The sequence below is a fragment of the Nomia melanderi genome, chromosome 12, assembly GCF_051020985.1.
Source record: "Nomia melanderi isolate GNS246 chromosome 12, iyNomMela1, whole genome shotgun sequence".
Taxonomy (NCBI): Eukaryota; Metazoa; Arthropoda; class Insecta; order Hymenoptera; family Halictidae; genus Nomia; species Nomia melanderi.
This window is the reverse complement of record NC_135010.1, coordinates 4,470,369-4,490,634: the sequence shown is the minus strand read 5'-3', so window position 1 is coordinate 4,490,634 and position 20,266 is coordinate 4,470,369. Positions and strand designations below refer to the sequence as shown.

Here is a 20,266-nt window from a genome sequence, read left to right as displayed (position 1 = left end):
TCTTTCAGTTTTCATAAAAAAACAACGGATTAAAATTAGAAGAATTTTCCGTTAGGATTTACTAACTAATGTATGTAAATGCATCAGTTAAGATCTTTACACAAAACAAACAACGTAAACTAAAATGTAAACAATTATAATTTTGAAGACATTAGTTGTAAATAAAAATTGAAAATATGTATAACTATCATATAATTTATATACAATATATATAAAATATATAACTAAAACTATAACGATGCATTGTAAATGTATGAATCCATCGATTTGACTTTTTACGAAAGTGAAATGAATAAAGAAAGTGGATGTAATCTGAATCATATCGTGTTTGGTAACACTTTAATTTTATATATTACTTAATATCTACTGCATTCGATTAGGTAGTTAAATAAAATTTTTATTTTCATCTGGATTAGTTCAAAGAATATATTCATATGTTATAATTGCCGGTGTACCTAATTTCTAAAATCTTTTCAATGAAATGTTCGGAAATCGTATTGCATTAAAAGTTAATTATCACACATAAATAAACAAATATATAAATAACTGTATATAGTACAGTAAATGTTTACACTTATCTTCAAGCATATGTTTCTTCAAAATTAATTGTAATATTTAATTGCAATTATAATTAACGATTAATCATTATTAATTGTCAAAATACTGTTAACGATTGACCATTATTAAGCGCGGAAACTCAATTACCAATTAATCATTATTAATTGTCAAAATACAATGAACAATTTAACGTTACCAACTCCCAAAATACAATGGACAACTAACCGTTACCAACTCCCAAAATACAATAAACGATTAACCGTTATCAATTCCCAAAATACAATAAACGATTAACCGTTACCAACTCCCAAAATAAAATGGACAATTAACGGTTACCAATTCCCAAAATACAATTACCACGGAAAACAATTGCAAAGTTAACTACAACATCAATGAAAATAATCTCTCAATCGTTAACGATGCAATTAATTTCCATCCAAGAGTGATTGCAATTAAAGTATCGATTGTCTTCAACACTCCCGGACACACCTCTTGTCATATTCCTTCGGCGACATAAGAAATGGAGTACAGCTCCGATCCGACCGAACTGAACGGGTCACGAGTGTATGTTCGCCGTACGATGTTGTTCCTTGTGCACACCACCGTCGGCGGTTCGAGCTGTTTCCAACCCTCCGCAGCTGCGCAGGTGTATCGCCGGCACCTTCTCATTAACATCTTGCCCAAAAAGCCAGTCACGCCAGCAGAAGGATCTGGCGCGGTCGAGTCATCCTATCGATCTTCGCGTCCTTCAGCGCGCTGATTGTTCCTCTTCCACCGATTCTGTCCCGAAAAACGGGGGACAGAAGGGGGAACTGACAATCGCTCGATCGACCTCGTGCCTGTGCGAATCGGGAGCTGATCGCCGTGCAAGAAGATGCAATGGGCGAAGGCAAAAGCGACCGTTCCGGCAAAAGGTATGGAATAATGGCCAATATACGATCTGCGCCGAGACCATTGGAATTAGATGTCGGCGAACGGGATACGGAGTACTAGGGAAGTTACAGTTTGTGGACACTGTGTGCATCGAAAATTGCAGTGCTCGGGCAACATAAAAATGTTATGGTAGAATTACGGTAGAAAGCTTTCGGGGCCAACGTCTGATTAGTTCAGCAGGTGATAGTGCAACCAGGTCAGACGAAACTGAGATCCATGTTCTTTTAAATGAAATCAGTGGAGATTCAATTTTTATTGTGACTTTTTGGGAACACTGACTGATAGTTGATACAGCTTTTGCTTTTATATTGTTCTAGCACATTTATTTGGTACTGTGAATGTAACTTTTATTAGTTACTGATGATAGAAATTACTTGAAAATAATTATAGTTTCTTAGGTAACTGATGTCGAATGAAAATGTTCATAGCGTAAGTAACTACATAGATAATAGTGTAACGTAAGAATTTGAATGCCAAATAATTAATAAATCGTTTTATCTTTGATATGAAAGAACGAGGGATAAAACTATGAAGTTTTCCGTGGCAGTTAATGTGTTAATGATTATTAAATTATTGATTTTTAATAGTTGAAAGTTTATAGGGTTTTGTATCCTGTTTGCCGACTATGAAAACGTCTGTGTTTCTATTTGATCACATCGCGCCGGGCGGGAAACAAACTGCGGGGTATCGAACTCCCCAGGTTTAACGAACTTCTCGCGAGACTCATCGAAATTTACATATTAGGTTGGTGAGAAAGAAACAGTGGTTTCAACGTGTTGGACTTACAATTGGCGTCGTTGGAATTTACTGTTATGAATCACGATTCGGTATTTATTTTTAAACTTATCGATTGTGTTGTTAACTGTCCGAAAAGTTTGTGTTTTATCAATTTTCGTGGTTCACTGAGATCATTAAAAGACACGTATGCTTTTTACATTTAATTACGTTAATTAGAGTTTATAATAAATTTTACTGTTCTTCCTCGGTTGAAAATCGATTACCCTCATTGAAGTAATTATATTTTCTTACAATTTTTTGTATTCATTATTCAGTTCTATATATACTATCATTTCATTTGTACTATACATTTTTCTAAACGTTAAGAAAAACATTATTGTTTTCATTGAACCAGTAAGAGATAATTGGAAAATGTGTAAGATTTTTCCTATTGTTGTAATAACATGATTTTACGTTAATATACAGATTCTTTCATTTTGTTCGATTGGTTACAACACGTATGCAATAGATAAAAAGATATTTTTATTTGTATATTGTTCTGCAAAATAATTTTTCCGATATCAATGTTGTGATATAAATATAAACTTTTTTAAGAACATACTCTCTTACTTATTATAAAAGATTCAAATATGCAAATATTTTTTTATTTAACTGTTAACAACAATATTCTTCCTATTATTTGCATTGTTCAGGTGCATAATATATCATGCAACTCTTTACCAATTGAAACGTATGTCGCGCTGTTTTTTTTGGAAAAAGTATTAAATTTGATACTTATGTATTATACGCGTCATCTTTGTTTCCTAATTAAAGATCGCGCTGATCAGCCATTTGGATTAAGTTTGAGTTAGTATTTATTTAATATTATAACAAACACATTATTAACATTTTATTATTATTATTAGTATCATTGTTATTACTATTACTATTAATATTTTATTATTATTATTACTATTACTATTATTATTAATAGTATTATTATTAGTATTATCATTACCATTATTATTATTAGTATCATTATTATTAATATTATTATTAATATTTTATTATTGTTATTGGTATCATTATTATTACTGTTATCGTTAATATTTTGTTTCTTAAAAGCAAAGGTTGTCCGTATAATACCATAATTTTATTGAATTTCCATAATAAGTGCCATAAATTTTTATTGAATTCCCGGTCAGTGCGTTAACAATATCGATCTGTCACGAACGGATTTCGGTGCCAGTGGGGTTTCCGAATATGGAAATTGGGTGTTTCCAAAGATATTCCCGCAATAGCAATGTAAATTTATGATTGGCAGATATGTGCCTTCGCGGAGATCGAAACCACTGTCACGAAAGGAAAATAAATTCGTGGCGTTTTCTAAAATTAAAGATCCATGAACTGGTCTTCAGTAATTGGTATCGATATCGTGGATAGCTTTATGATCATTCTATTATTATCGCGATCGATTCAGGACTGCGGAGCCACTATCATTTATTAGATTATGAGTCTGAACTGTCTTGGATCTTTTCATTAAGTAATTGTAAAGAATTAAGGGCAACAAGGGTCAGACGCAAATGAAAATTGACAGTGTTCGGCGATGAATTTGTATTCAGGTTTAATTTCCTGCCCCGTCTAAAAGCACTTCTCGAACTTCGGCCGTTCATCGCCAAAATGGGGGTTAAGAGCTTTTGCGAGGTTTTTAATATATTTAAGTGTGATTTCATGTTCTTAAGGAGACTAATAAATGAATTTCAAATCTTGTCATTCTGTAAAGATTTGAACTCGGTAATTCATCTCACGATCTTTGCGAAGTATTGTCATTGAAATATTAAAATGAATAAGATTTATTAACACTAAAACTGCCGAGTAGGCAAATTGACTTTTTGGAATTTTTCTATAGGAACTCTGAGGGTGCATCTATTGAGATCTCTATTAATTTACAATTGCGTTTGCATATTTACTGAACTAATTTCTTTAATAACCTCTCACAGAATCATGTTCCCTTTTCAATAATTGCGAAAAGAAAAAATCAGGAATAGATCATTTCGACGTGTCTGGTAGTTCTAATGTTAATATAATAGTTATAGTGATCAATGAATTTTATGGTCTCTGGCATGCTCTTAGTATAACTATGTAGTAGATTTGATGTCAAACAGGACCCTTTAGATCAAACAGGAGTTATTTTTTGAAATATTTGAAACTTAGCAATGTAAGAGGAATTTTCGCGTCTAACTTTATTTTCCTTTACAAAAATCAGCAAAATTGATTGTACACGCGAAAACAGTACAAAGAGGAAATTCGAAATTGAACAATCGCAGGTTGGCCGCGTTACCGCGAACAGGAAGACTTTTTGAGCACGTGGCTTCCTTACTCCATCGAGCTCGGTCAGTCGCGTGCAAGCTTCGCCGGTTCAAATGCATACGGATCGAATTGGTGTGAACCGGTTAAAGTACTGACCAGTCCGTGAAACAAAGACATGTACAGGGTGATTCATAAATGCGTGTTCATACTTTAGGTCAATGATTTCCAAACTAGGAGACGCGGATTGCTACAAAAAGAGGCACGAAAAGTTTAACAGAAATGTAATTTTCGTAACATAACAGATAAATAAAAAAATATATACACATAAATGAACTTTCATAAAATAATATTAAGTTGTATAACTTATTTTTTAAAGCATTAGCACGCCAAGCTTAGATGTTTTTTTAAAGGGGGTGTAGTAACAAAGTTTCGAAACTACTGCATTAGGTGGCGAATCTAATTATAAAAATAAATAAAAAACGTTTTATGATCTTATGTCCTGTAAGTATACTTCAGTTTTCAAATTGCAAATGTTTAATTCTTCAAAGCACGCTATTTTAGAGAAAAGAAAACAAGTTGCACAGAAATATGAAAAAAATATGAAAAAAATATAAAGAAATATTAAACTGTATATTAGGAGTAATTTCTTGTTTTCGAGGTGGATTAAACAATTTTTCAGCGTGCAGAAAAAGGTAAGCAAAAGATTAGACAGTTTTTAACCCATCTAACCCCAAAGAATTGAAGAAAATGTTTATCTAATGTTTCTAAACAATATCCATCAGCATGAATTTAATTTTTATTTCTGTTTTTATTTGATAATGATAAAAATAGATCATTGTAAGTCGCCACTTGAGTTGATACACCAAAATTATATAACTCTGAACCGATATATCTAATAACAATTATGACCCCATTTCGGTTATCCATAATTGTTTTAATCAGAACCGACATATAACAGTTCCAACCCCTGTTTCTCACTTATTTTGGTGTACAGATTTCACCACCTAAAATATAGGTACACCTGACCCTCGATTTACGCGATAATCCGTTCCAGGTGGGTTCGTTTTACGCGAACGAAAATCGAGTAAACAGAGCCTGCCGGTATAAGAGAAAACAAAATATTGAAGAGAAAAGCTGGTATAAGTTTAATAAATACATATTTATTTCACATAACTTAACAAAAGAAATAAGAATAATGACATTTTAGAAAACAAAAGTATATTTTATTCGCTGTTACTACATTCAGATAGCGTAAATTCAGATCGCGCGTAAAAACTACCGCGTAAATAATGTTCCAATTTACCGCGTAAAAAAGGGATTCGCGTAAAAATGTGCCGCGTAAACTGAGGGTCAAGTGTATGCATTTATGAATCGCCTTGTAATTGCGTGTGCGTACGTCAACGGGGCACGGACATTTGTTTGCCGGCCAGTTAAGCGGGGATTTGTCGTGGACATGAACGAAAATTAGGGTCAGTGGGGCGCGGCGCGGTGCAGGATTCCCCTCGGCGGTCGTGCCCGGTTGTGGATAATTCGGCACACAAAAGGATCTCGAATAAGAACCAGTAAGCCACGAGGTCTCGTGACTTTGTTCGCCGTTGGGTTGTTCAAGCGAGATTGAAAAGGGAAACGCTGATTACGAGCCGCAATGGCGGCCCGGCACGACTTCCCGCGCGACGTAACATGTAAATGGAAATGACGAGCGTCCCCTTATATTCGATGATTGATCGTGACAGATAATTGTTAATATTATTCAGCGCGTTTTAATTCTTTTAACACGTTTAGTGCCGTGGAGAAACTTGAGCGTTTTATATACGAACGGCTCAGAATAATAGTCACACCCCTATTTCCGAGAAAAAGGTTTTGTGAAATGTTAATGGGTTAATTAAATATATATTATTAGTTACTAATTTAATTAATTAGTGTTACTACAATGTTATTAATAATATTAATTTTTGTTAATCGTTGATGTTACTACATAATTATATTATGCAATATTTAATATTGTGACAATTATGCGAACGATTTTGACAGGAAAGAATTTTTTAGGCTGTCCCAAGTAAAATGAAAGGAATTTTCGTTGATTTTGCTGGTGAAATTTCAAATATTAATCTGTCGATTTTTTGTTCATTATAAAGCGTTTTATAAAATCGTTAACAATCGTTAACAAACCTCGTTAGAAATACAATGAAACAGAAACGTTATTAAATTATTTTATTATATATAAAGTGACGTGTAAAATCCGTAGTTTAATTTAAATAATAGTAATATCCAATATTAAACTTTGACCAAAACACTTTAAGAATTTCAATCCATATCAAATACATACCGCTAAAATTAAGAAATCATCAATTGCGATACTGTTTCGAGTTATTTTTAAATACTTCAAGAAAAACACTTTTTTACAATTATCAATAAACGTTTTTTGATTATTTTAATTACTCAAAACTAGTATTCCTAAATTGTGCTCATTGCCGTATTGTGAATGGAATTATATCGCAACATCTGTGTACTAAAAATAGTCCAGTATTTCTTTTAATCCAATTTGCATCTGTCTCATTGATATCACGAAAAATGTAAGAAATTTGAAAAAAAAACTGGCAGCGGTGGGATTCGAACCCACGCCTCCGAAGAGACTGGTGCCTTAAACCAGCGCCTTAGACCGCTCGGCCACGCTACCATGTGACAACAGAACCATTTTCATTGCTCACATAAAAAGTATAAATTCCCACCCTTATATATATGTAAATACTTATGTACACATTAATTACACTCCTTATTTGCCTATACTGTAAGCTAAAAAGGCACGAAATGGTGATAATGGTTTTCCGATACTCTTTTTTTTTTCACTATAATAATTCACTTATTATCAATTTACATTTTGTAATATCAGCCAGTGAATGAGATTTCACTTAATTGTGAAACCATAAACTAATAATAATGTCGTAGTTATAATTATAGGATAAGGTATTATAAGTTGGTTGTACCTTTCAGCAATTATTGTGACCACAAAATCAAAATAATACCAAACTTTTTGAAACCAATCAAACCATGTGACGATGATTTGTTTGCGTGAGCTTGTCTACATAAACACAAATCAATTCTAATAACTAGATTATTCAAAGTAAATCTCACAATAACAACAACAACAATGACGAAACATAAAAAATAGATTTTCATAAATCTGTTGAAACATAAAAAAACAATTTTTTTTAAGCTAGTTGCAAAAAATGTCAGTCTTGTATCATTATTTTTATAATTATTCACAATAATTTCTTTTATTCAGACTTTATAATGCGTATGGGAAGCATTTTTCTTGCTCTGCAAATGGAAGATATTTTTTATATAAATGTAATTATTTTTTAATGAATATTTCCAATAGTATAACAGTGCACTAACGATACTATCAATTGAAAGAGTTGATTTCACTTGTTCCTTTACTGATTTGATAAAAATTTTTATAGTAAACAATTCTTTCTTTATTAGAAAAAACTTTATCGCCATTAAAATGTTCAAGTTGTAAATTTTGAAAATTATTAATATTGTTAATTACAATATTTTCAACATCTATGTGTAAATATATTTTCAAGAAATATTAATTGCAAACTTTTGAGAAAGTAAAGCATCCATTGAAGATGCTTTCCAGGTTTCCTTTACAAATAGGATCACTTGGAAGTTTGGATATAATCCAAGTCTACATCGATAATGAAAAGAGTGCATCGAATCGAGGCCAATTTGTAAGAACCGTGTAATTGGATGCCAATCACGAGGAAACGTTGGTCAATTACTCTCTATTACGTATTTTTTGAACAATATTAGTTCAATATCAGTTCTATATCAGTGCCAAAACAACCAATTATTATCTTTTAATTAAGTATATGATTATTAAATATTAACTAGGTAACGTGTTATATAAGATGTTAACGATTACCATTGGAATTTAAAAAGAAGCATATAGTAAATCATTTTCACTATAATATTTCAACAAATCATGAATGAAAGTTGGAATTATTAAAAATATATCATTTATCGTTACAACAGTTTATATAAAAACACTTTTGAATTCAACAAAACGTATATTATTAATCTCTTCCTTAATCTATTTAATTTCTACAAATTTCTCAGAACAAGAGTTTATACAGTATATCGTAAAAATTTCTTTGGTTTTTATTAACTCCCTTTAAAATAATGAAAAAAATTGTTTAACTATTTGCAACGAGTGCATTTTTTAGGTGACGCTTAGAACAGCGCTACGAAAAAGAGATGTTCAAGTTGGTAGCTATACTAATTGTAAAATCGTATGAAATCAGAAATCGAAAAATTTTTTACAACCACCATATATTTAAGCGCAGCAAAAAAAAAGCAAAATGAACAAAACCTTTGCCTCGCAGCGATAAATGCAAATTATACAGCTGAGGTGAACGTGCTAAAAGATTTTCCCACGAAAAAAATGCTGAGTAATAGGTAAACAATGTCGTCTTTGAAGATAGTTGTCCCAGATGCTTGTGCCACTCTGCATTCCAATCGAACAGCTCATCAACGACGCCCTCGGGGCAATGCCGGGGCGATTAAAATTACCATAAGCATTTTTTTTTAATTGGTTCTCATTTGTTTGTACTTTGTCTATTCATATGATATGCAGTAAAATCCATAAAAAAACAGAATTTGTTAAATACAGTCGAAGCTGCTTTTGTGCGGTCCTGTTCTATCCGATTTTTTTTATGTGATTTATTTTGTGCGATTTTTTTTTTATATGAATTCCAACGGTCTTCTTCAAGTGACGAAAGCGACTTTGAACTAATTCATCACAAGAAGATGTACGTTTTGGACTACGACGAGTAGCAGTGAATTATGTCCATTGTGAAAATTTCTCCATGTATGAGAAATTAAATTTTTTTAAAATGATTCCACGTGTAATTTAATTATTCATTTTGTTTGAAAGCACTTTCTTATATTTTGTAAATTTCTGAACATTTTTTTTGTGCGGTTTCTTTTATGCGGTCCCTATCTACCGCACAAAAACAGGTTTGACTGTATTAGTATTTAAATATTAATGTAGAATGTAAAATTCATGTTGAAGATTAATGTAAAATGTAATATTCATGTTAAATATTAGTATAAAATGCAAAATTCACGGTGAGCATGAATGTAAGAAAATAAATGAAAGGTTTATTTTTAAAGTGGCCTAAGACCATTAAAAAAGAGTTCAAAAATAGAAAGACAACTACAACTATCATAATTAGTTAGTTATTAACAACTACAATTACGATTACAACTATCATAACCGTTAACTTGATTTTTCGAAAAATGTACTCAAATCATTTTCAATATAAATGCCTCAAATGTTCGTAACACTAAAACTATCGGTCAGGTCAAATAGACCCAACTTCAAAATTTTTATTTTGCAAGTATTTAAATTATGAAGGTGTTTTTGCGAAAGATTCTCAATTAAATTTGTGTATCCGTACAAATACAAGATTAAGAGACCCTTCGAATCTCAAGAAACATATTGTTTTGATTTTTATAAAAAATTAAAAATAAGTCATTCTAATTACTTGATGGTTTTACTGTTAAATTCTTACTTCTTAACTCAATGAAACGGGCACTACTTTGAAGATAGACAATGTTACATAGACAGGGATATGTATTCGTCGTAAGGTCGTCCTTGAAGAAAGCTGTCCCAGATGTTTGTGCCACCCTGTATTCCAATCAGACAGCTCATCAACGACATCCCCGGGGCAATACCGAGGCGTTCTCGTGCGCGTGAGCCATTAGCCTGCAACGAAATTTCTTTTTCAGACTCCTCTTCGTAGATCGATGCGTCGCGTCTAGGAGTCTCCCTGTAGAGGCATGGAGCCTCGTAGTACCACCCTCTTCCTGCTCCTCGTTCGACCCTCCGCGAGACCCCTCGCCCACCTTGGTCCTCCTAACAGCCTCAGTTTCCGCGACGAAGGATTTCAGTCCGTTCCGGGCATCCACCCGGCTCAGTGTTCCAACTTTTCGCGATTCCTCTTTGAGTCCTCTCGCCAGCAGCCCCGGCCGGCCGGACTTCCACGCGGAACCGGTTCCTCCGACGCGCTTGTGTAACCAGAATTTCGCGAAACCGTCAACGCTGACACGCATTCCGCGTCGCCAATGGTACCTGTTCGTACTGTCACCGGGCAAAATGCAGTCGATCCTCGAATAACACGGTTCACGCTAGAACGTTTAGTATGATCAACACTGAACGTATCGGCACTTCAGCTACCGATCATGTTCCTGCAAAAGGAATATAAGTGATTGTTGATTTAACACTAGGACTACTCAGCATTTAATACGATTGATATGTAATCCCTATAAGATTAGTTTTAATTTCTTCAAGTGGAACTATTTATTTTTAAGATCATTTTGAGTATTCAATGATTTTCTTATATATAATAACTGCGAAACAAAAAAACCAATTATTTGGACTGGTACGGTGGTTCTAGTGTTAATCCGGAAACAATGCACGAAATAACTTTTCGATAAAAAGAAAAAGATTATATATTTTCATTTGTTTTTAATGAGAACAGAAAACTGTAGACGTATTTTCTTATTTAAAAGTATCGGTTATTTTAGGTGTGGTACGTTTAGTGTTAACGCTAGGTTTACGGAACGCGTCGATTTGACAAACATTGAATTTTCTAAATAGTATTTGGTAAATGTTTGCGTCGACTTTTATTGATGCAATCGCACGGATATGTATCCTGATTGTTTATTTTTCAACCCCTCATTTTCGAGATCAAAATCAACGAAAATAAATTGTTCTAGGAATAATAGAATAAATTATACAATAAATGTCCACAAACCTAGTGTTAACCTTCTCTCTGTGTACAAATATTTTAATGTTGACCGTGTAAGTACAGGCTTGCAATTGCACCTCATGTATTTTTGGTGCAAAATACAGAAAAAACATTTGTCTGCATAAGTACTTATTACTACATTCAAATTCACCGATTTCAATGAAATTTATTTAAATCTTATGTGAAACATGTCACAGATAGCATTTCTAGAAAAACTTTGGGAATTTTCCATTACAAAATCTTTTGTTTACGGTTTTATCAGCCAAGGGTGCATTTGCACCCCTGTACACAGGGAGAGGATTAATACATTCGCGACCGCAAATAATTTTCCAAACAGCAACTGAATACAAGTATTAAAAGAATAGAAATAAAACATAAAAAAAACGTCCGCTTTTCCAATGTGTATGAATATAAAAAACATATGATAGAACCATGTTGCCAATACTTGTCTACAGATTTTGAAATGAAGTAGAATGAAATAGGACTGATATTCTCTTAAAAAGGACAAGTAAAATGACGCAGGATCAGGTTACTAGCATTGCATGAAAAAAGGCATTTTGTAAGCAATTGTATCTCATTTTCATTAGTATTACCGATGTTAAGAAAATACATGCGATCAAACAAAGATTCTGTTTTGAAGTAAAGTAACCTCGTTTCATGAATGAACCGTGTTAATAAATATACTAAAGAAGCTTAAAGTGGAAGGTTGAATGACCAATTCCTTGAGAAGCCGTTACCATCGTGCAAATAGGGTAAACATGGTCTAAAACGTGATTTAGTAATTTGATAGCAGTGGTCAGTATTTCGCTAGTTTAAAAGATAAAAAACGATCGATATTTCTCGCAATACGAATTCCCACGAAAGCTACGTTTCTTCGATTGATCGCCGCTTAATGTGATAAGACACATACCCAATAATCAATACTATATAAATGGAAACTTCAATAATGCTTTTTCGTTGAACAAATATTTCGAAAACTTTCGAAAGTTTGTGTACACTTGTAGTATTTTTAATTGATCATTTATTCTAGTTTTACGAATTCTTAACATTAGAACTACCCTATTTAAACTAATTTTTTAATATTTCTTCATGGATTCTTTAATTGTTTAATATTCTTTATAGTTTTATTCGTGTACAACTAAATATTTCCGTAATTATTGAAGGCATGAAAAGTGTTTTAGATAAGAGTTATTCGGCATGATGGGGTACGTTTAATAAGCTGTTTCGATCTTTTTTATATTGTTATTTAAAGATATTTCAAGGTCAATGTAATTGATTTATACTTCAGTTTGGATATTACTAAATCAATTTCTTTAATCATTTCTTTAATCTTTAATCATTATGAATTAATTCATGAATCATTTTGGTCAAATGACCAAATTTAAAATTCCACATTTTCTTTTGTTCATTTAATATTTTATCAATTCCTATGTTGTTCGATTAATCAATTTTTCAATTTTTGCCTTTCCGTTCGTTTCTGTTTCCACTAAAAGAAATGTATCATCTAATTTATTTACCTTTATTTTATAGTTAGTTATTTGACTAGTTATAGTAGGAAAAGTATCGGTACGGTTAATGTTAATCTACAAAAATAAGACTGCACAAATATCCGTGTTGCAATAATGATTCGTACTTGAACTTACTCTATCTCAGAAATTAGAAGCTCTCAATATTTTCTTAGGAATTTATTGAAAGTGTTAACGAAATTAATACAAGCATTGAATTTATGCATAGGCAAAGGTCCTCCTCGAAACATGTCAACAAATCGTCCTCGGATAGCGAGCTAGCGCAGGAGAAAGGTAAAGGTCGGAGAACCAAGTCGAAGGAAAAATGGCCGCTTTTGGAAGGGTTGACGGTCGACGAATTGGCTCGTTACCGAAGGAGGCGGGTTCAAGGCCAACCGAAAGACAATCTTGGACTTTATCCCGAACTGGAGGACAAGCTTCCCGAATCTACTAGTGACAAAACCCTCCGAGCAACCGACGAGGATTCGCTCAAGGTTAGCCAAAGAGAAATTTATTGAAAAATTGAAGCCATGAATTTCAAAATAGCACAGATCGACCAATCGAAATTTGGAGAAAATCAGTTCTTCTTTTTATCTTCGTTCATATATTCATTATCTATTTTGTTGATTCTTGCTGCAAGTACTGGCTATACATACATCTTTATTAACTAATTGTACATTTTGAATATTATGAAATAGGTCTGAGTAAGCTGATAATGGTTACATCACTAATTCATATGGATAACGTTAAAAAGTAAACTTCTGCTGTTTTGAGATTCACGAATTCAATTCATTAACATTTCCAATTTGTTGACAGATATTAACCCTTTGCACTCGGGAGGCGCTTTTCAGTCGCCATTTAATTTAACCCAGCAAAATAATAAAACTTAAAATTCAATATTAAATTTTGTGTGACGTATCAACATACAGAACACCGAAATATAATAGTTCTGTCCCTTAATTTATGCAAGATCTATGTTAGTTGCAAAAAAAAATCATTGATATTTCATCAGAAAATAATGAATATTTGTTGAAGATAATATTCTCCAATGCAAATCATTAACCAGTTAATGATTACGAAACAGAAAAATTCTATATTTTCATTTTATTTATTAAGTATTTTATATAGCATGATTATGCTCGTTTCAATTAACGTTTCAATACAAGAAAAATTTTTTTAATCTGAAAGAGAAATATAGAAATAAATAAAGTGTATTAAATAAGCGAATAGAAGGACTCGTTTCTAAATCCATTAAGCAATCATTTTCCGATTCATAGATGTACCCCTTACCGTAGGAAAATGTCTGGCAAGACAGAAACAAACGGGTCGAAGATGTTCAACTGAAGGATTCAGACGAAGGCGTGGAAGTTTCGGATCGAGAGGAAATCGACGAACAAGAAGAAAAAGACTTGGAATTAGAAACTACAAACAGAGAATCAACAACTACCTTGTCGCACACTAACGAGAATGAAACGATGGATATCCAAACCGAGAGCTCTAAGTTCGTCAGCCATGTTGGAGCTTCTGTACGACCATCCCCAATTAGAAGGTAAATTTTTCATGTTTTTAAAAGCTCACAATCATTTCACATGGAATTCCTTAGTACTTTTACTTCGGAGAAGTTATATAATTCCTTATGATTGTTGAAATATATAAGACATCTTAAGTGTACATCAAGGTGTAAAAGCAATAATAATAGAACTGAGATTATATTTGTATATTACTATTTTATAGAATGAAATAAAAAGTGTCCTTTGTCTATTGAAAATGTTAATTGAATTGGAAATACAATAAGCATTCTTTTTTTAATTGGTTCCTTTTTATACTTTGTCTATTCATATGTAATCCAGTAAAATCCATAAAAGAAACAAAATTTGTTAAACATTAATATTTAAATATTAATGTAAAATATGAAATTCATGTTAAACATGAATGTAAAAAAATATATGAGATTTTTATTTTTAAAGTAGCTTAAATCCATTAAAAAAGAGTGTTAAAAAATAGAAAGATAATTATAATTATCATAATTAGTTAATTATTAATAACTATAATTACAATTACAGCTATTATAACCGCTACTTAAATTTTTTTTAAAAATGGACTTAAATCGCTTTCAAAATAAATTACTCAAACGTTCTTAAATTCTACTCAATTTCTGATTATTTTTTCTTAATTCAATGAAAGAGGTACTACTTTGAAGAGGGATGGACAATTTTACACGGACACGGAAATGTATTCCTCGTACGTGCCCTACGAAGGTCAACACAGACCGGAATTGGCTCGAAGACCAACATCGCTAAAAATGGAGGGCGATTTGCAGACGACCACCGAAAAATGCGAAAAATTCATACAGTGGCTGAACGTCAGCCGACCAGAACTTATGCGGATTCCCACGCACTTAAAACTTGAGGGTGAACTTGAAACGACGACTGAAAATCATGAGAAATACGTGCCATTCGTGGGCGTGCGTAGACCAGAACTGCTAAGGCGGCATACGAATTTGAAATTGGAAGGTGAATCTAATTTTATGCCGGAGTATGCTGACGTTTTCAAAAGACACCAACATAGAGGTGACGTTCCAGTTATTTTTCACTTAAACAGTATGAATGCAACTTTTAGAAAAAATTTGTTGAAACTAGTTCGTACAAAATAAACGATAGGTATGTTTAATTGAACTTCAGCATTTCTCACAAATAGAACAAAAGTATTTTGAAACAAAACAAAATTGGATTTTCAAACTTTCAGAAATTTAGACTGTTTAAGAAAGATTCCTTTAATTAACATTAGAACAATTACAGTATTTTTCTATAATGTCTTACAAAAATTAAAAAAGTGTATTCCTCAACATTTGAAGCGCCTAGTACTGATTGTATTCATACAAATACACAGATCTGCTTTATAATTTTTCACAAAAACGTCTTCACAATTCTGATAATTGTGAAATAAGAATTTTTAGGTAGGTCATTTTGACTGGTCTGGTAGTTTTAGTAATATATTACTAATTAATAAAGTAAAATATTCCTTTAAATGTGTTCAATTGTGTTTCGTATTTGAAGAAAACACTGAAATCTGACTATAAAAGCTAACACCTGAGATTTTTGAAAGAATCATTATCTTATTGTATCATTTCCTGGATGCTTTGTCATTTAAAATATAATAAACAATAAACATGCATGAATATGTTAGAATAAAATCAAAGAACAACTTATATAACGTTGCGCGTTAAAAGAGAACGAGCTTCAAATATCACAAGTAGAATATTAAAAATGTATAAAGTTTCATTTGATTATTCTGTATTGTAGAAAGGCGGCAACCAGTAAAACCGGAAACGCACCTAAGGACAGGAAAAGATTTCTTCCAAAACACAGAAAACACTGACAACTTCATTAATCCCCGTGTAAGAGAAGCACAATTAATGAGCGAATTGAATAAAGACATCGAAAGGGAGGAAAGGGAACGAAAGGTGCAAAAGGAGAAAAAAACAGAAGAAGAGATGCAGATGTTGGTCTCAAAGTTGGAAGACCTCAAAGGTCCACCGCTCGAAGTTCCTGAATATAAAGACGCGTATAAGGTAAATACTTCTTCAATTCAATTATACAGGATATTTCACGTGACGTGATTATGTAACACATTCCCATTGTTACTAATCATATACAGTGTGTTTTTAAGAACTAAGAATTGTTTAAAAAAATATGAGTTATAGACTTATATTAGTTATAGACTTATATATAGACTTATATAGAGCATTAAGTGCTACATATCATGTGTTTCTTTATTTGATCTTAAGATGACCTTGGACTACCCTGAAAATATCACGTTACGTCTCTTAAATAGAACTTTATATTTTTTATTACATATCCTTATAGCTTTTGTCTGAGATATTTCTTTATGTCACTCATATTTTTTAAGAAAATTCGGTGTTCTCAATTCGCAGAGATACACTATAGAACTAGAACAATCAAGAAGTAATGTAAACAATTTATAAACTTATCCCGTGAGGTTTTTTTGTACAAGATAAATTACAGAAATATTCGGGTGTACTCCCTGAAATGCAATCCTCATTGCGTTACTATACATTTTTAAAAGAAAATTGTTTTATTACAGAATTTTCCAAGGGAACGTCCCAAAATTGTGAAACCCGAGGATGAGATCGGGCGGGCTGATGGTTCTAAAGTTCCTTCGTCGCCTACCAGCAAGTTTTCCACGAAGATTGACCAAGATCCGGAATACAAATCGAAATACTTAGATTACCAAAGGGACCACCCTGTATATCGAAAACCACCATTAACGTTAAGGTCAACGATAGTCCCTTCTGAACATTGTGCAGCTTTTGGAAGACAGGATACCAAACGATGCAACTATGAGCTTACCAGTGAGGTGAGATCTCAATACGTTCCCTATGGTCGCATACCAAAGGTGGAACCCTTGCGGATGCCATCCACTTTACGTTTGGAAGGAAATCTCGACCTTGAGCCAGAATACAGGATGGCTTATTGCACGAAACGCGAAAGTCAGTGCGCCAATCAAAAAATGCATCGTAGACGAGATCATAGTTTAAGTGCTTCCAGACGAAAAGAAAACCACTGGATAAATAATAACGTGGATCAGTTCGATTGTGCGAATGCTGTCCAGAATCAGAACGCTTTTCAGATATTGAATACCCGAATCCATGAGGACAGTGTATGTGGAAAACCACCGTCGGGCAGTCGAAGGTCTGTATATAACAACATTGTTAAATTTCATTAATCCGATGTTTTCTGTATTGTACAAATGTTTTAAGCATTTAATTTCTAATTATTAATTATTGCTTAGCAATGTTTATACAATATGTTTCCTTAACGCATGTCTTATTTAAGGAATGAATTTAAGAAAATAGGTAAAAGACGTGTTCTTATGTACAGAAGTTTTATTGTTTTTTTAAATATTTAAAGATGAATTAAATAAATGCAGAATGATTGGGAAAATAAATGACTTCATATTAAAGAATTCTTTTATGTAGCAATGTGTAATAATAATTAATAATTGATATATTATTTATGTAAAACAATATTATTTCTTAAGTTCATATTGATCTTGCTAACCATTTAAAAATGCTATGTAACACTGTTAAAGAAACACTTTGTACAATTTGTTTGATGTAAATGTAATTATCGTGATAATAATTCAGAGTTTCAAGGACTTCCCAAATTCACCTGCAGAAACAACCACAGTTAGATGTGGCGGAATACAGTAAAGCAAAAGACGAATCGTCTAGTCCAACTTACCGACTTCATGTCTGCAATGTTGATGATGAACCTCAAGGCTTTCGACGCAAGCGATCACCTTCACTTCAGTCTTCCGGAAGGATTCATAATCCTTCACCTGATCGTGCACTTCCCACGGATGTTATCAGACCATATTCTCCTAGTTTTGGTAAAGACACTAAGCAACATAATAATGGTCAATCATTTGTTGTTTTGGATAATGAAATGTTTGACTCAAATAAGAATGAGGTACGCAGAAAAATAGCAGATAGAAATTATAATATTGATAGCACATTTACCCATTCTAAAGGAAGAAGTAGAGCTACGAGTAATTGGATGCCGCCATGGTATGACAGTACAAACACTATTTAAAGCGGTAAACTGCATTATTCATGTTCCTTAGTTGCTTTAACTGAAAATAGGCTTTACGTACTGGTGCAAAGCAATATAATTTTTGTGTAAACATGAAGCATATAGCAAATATATATTAATTCATAATTATTTCTTCCAAACAAATATACTTAAGTACACTATAATAGAAAAATTAGTGCAAAATTTAATACATAACACTTTCATTGTACAACATTGTATTAAATAGAAAACAAATGAGTACGTCGAACCTTGTATATAAAAACATATATACTACAGATATGCATAAAATTTGTATTCCATAAGAAGTGAAATATATATTTTTCCTGTTTTTAATATTATTAAAAAATTACTTTCATTGTAATGATATAATTTTTAATGAAATATTATATATTTAAACAACACTTATTTAAAAGAACAATTTTAAAGCAATGTTAAGTTTATAAAATTTAAACAACACATTTTATAGAATCATATACATATATCTATATATATTAATCATAATTTATTCTATTACAGAATTCCATTAAATATTTAGTCTGGATTTGGAATTTACTATATTATAAATGATTATGAAGCAAATCTTGTTGGTTAGAATATAATTTTGTTTTTATTAAAAACTACAAATATAATATATAAATTTAGAAATTCTATAGACATATGTATATCATACATACATAAAGCTGCCAAGTTTATTATACTGTATTATTCTGTACTGAAATATACTAAAGCAATGGAAGTTACAAAATGTATTTTTAATTACCCTTTGTGATTTAAATTTGCTGGACATACAAAATTAAGAAATAAATTTTAAATAAATATACAACGTTTATTTGATAGGATTTTGAAATTTGAGAAATTTCTTTAGACAACTTGCAAAAACAAACAGTTTTATTATTAAATAAAAATCTTGGTATATTTTTAATTTCTGTACTAATTTTCTTAAACAAATATAAAAAAAATATATATTTTCAATAAAATCATGATTCTACTATTACATACAGTACATAATTAACATACCTATATACGTAATTAAAATCCATAGTATATATATACTATTTATTTATAAAAATATATCATTTTAAAATATTTTTCTTGTTACATACTCACACATTTAGCTCTTTGAGTGCCAAGGAACAATTATTGCTCCTTCATACATTTGCAAATAGTTCCTTTTTGATTTTGTTAGTAATAAAGAAAGTCTAACATGTTTTTAATATTATATAAAAATTTTATGAACTTTAGATCAGAATTGACCGAAATATAAATTTTTGTTTATAATCATGCATATTTGTTTTAAATTGTCTGGCATTTCTCGAATATTAATTACCACACATTCTTACTTATTTAGCAGTTTAATACCTATAGTTTAGAGATCACTATGATCCAATCCTACATCAAATTTTATCAATCAATCAATCAATGTTTTTTAGATTTCAATCCACCCTTAAACCTTTGATAGTGCTAGTCATAATACCAAATATTATTAAAAAATAACATCTCTAAAAGACTATATATAATTTAAATAAAATTACTAATTCGATATAGTTTGTACCAACAAATTTAGTATTTTCTACACAAAGTACTTCTAATTTCTTGAATTTTAACTTTTTCTTTACTCGATTATTTGCAATCAAATACTTAAACAGTATATTGTTATACATTTTAAATATAAATATATTGAAGTATGAATTTAAATTTCGCCTATTATTTACACATCGATATTGCGATACGTAAATACTACAGTACAGCGTGTCTAAAGTAAGTACTGACTAAATAAGTATTTACATAAATTCATTCGATATATGTATAT

General features: G+C 31.6%; 1 protein-coding gene, 1 long non-coding RNA gene and 1 other non-coding gene across 11 annotated transcripts; 1 reads left to right on the top strand and 2 right to left on the bottom strand.

Annotated features, from left to right (window-relative positions):
• Positions 1-1,239: 1,239 nt before the first annotated feature.
• LOC116426228 (uncharacterized) lies at positions 1,240-18,456 on the top strand. Of its 8 annotated transcripts, none has more exons than XM_031974896.2 (8): positions 10,552-10,653; positions 11,792-11,895; positions 13,071-13,335; positions 14,137-14,390; positions 15,026-15,411; positions 16,144-16,412; positions 16,946-17,553; positions 18,009-18,456. In XM_031974896.2, the coding sequence occupies exons 2-8, from the start codon at positions 11,879-11,881 to the stop codon at positions 18,454-18,456; spliced, it is 2,247 nt and encodes a 748-aa protein (XP_031830756.1). In that variant the 5' UTR covers positions 10,552-10,653; positions 11,792-11,878. The 8 variants fall into 8 exon arrangements, with proteins under 8 accessions (XP_031830751.1, XP_031830758.1, XP_031830750.1 ...); XM_031974895.2 differs by having other exon boundaries at positions 10,571-10,841; XM_076372781.1 differs by lacking the exon at positions 10,552-10,653 and adding an exon at positions 11,062-11,191.
• On the bottom strand, positions 7,114-7,195 carry TRNAL-AAG (transfer RNA leucine (anticodon AAG)). The gene has a single exon. It is a non-coding gene; the product is annotated as a tRNA-Leu (tRNA).
• Positions 16,965-20,225, bottom strand: LOC116426235 (uncharacterized). 2 transcript variants are annotated; one of them, XR_004234867.2, is made up of 5 exons: positions 19,564-20,225; positions 18,384-18,516; positions 18,106-18,262; positions 17,212-17,555; positions 16,965-17,105 (listed from the first exon to the last, which is right to left on the bottom strand). It is a non-coding gene; the product is annotated as an uncharacterized LOC116426235 (long non-coding RNA). The 2 variants fall into 2 exon arrangements; XR_004234870.2 differs by lacking the exon at positions 19,564-20,225 and adding an exon at positions 19,217-19,458.
• Between the last annotated feature and the right edge of the window lie 41 nt (positions 20,226-20,266).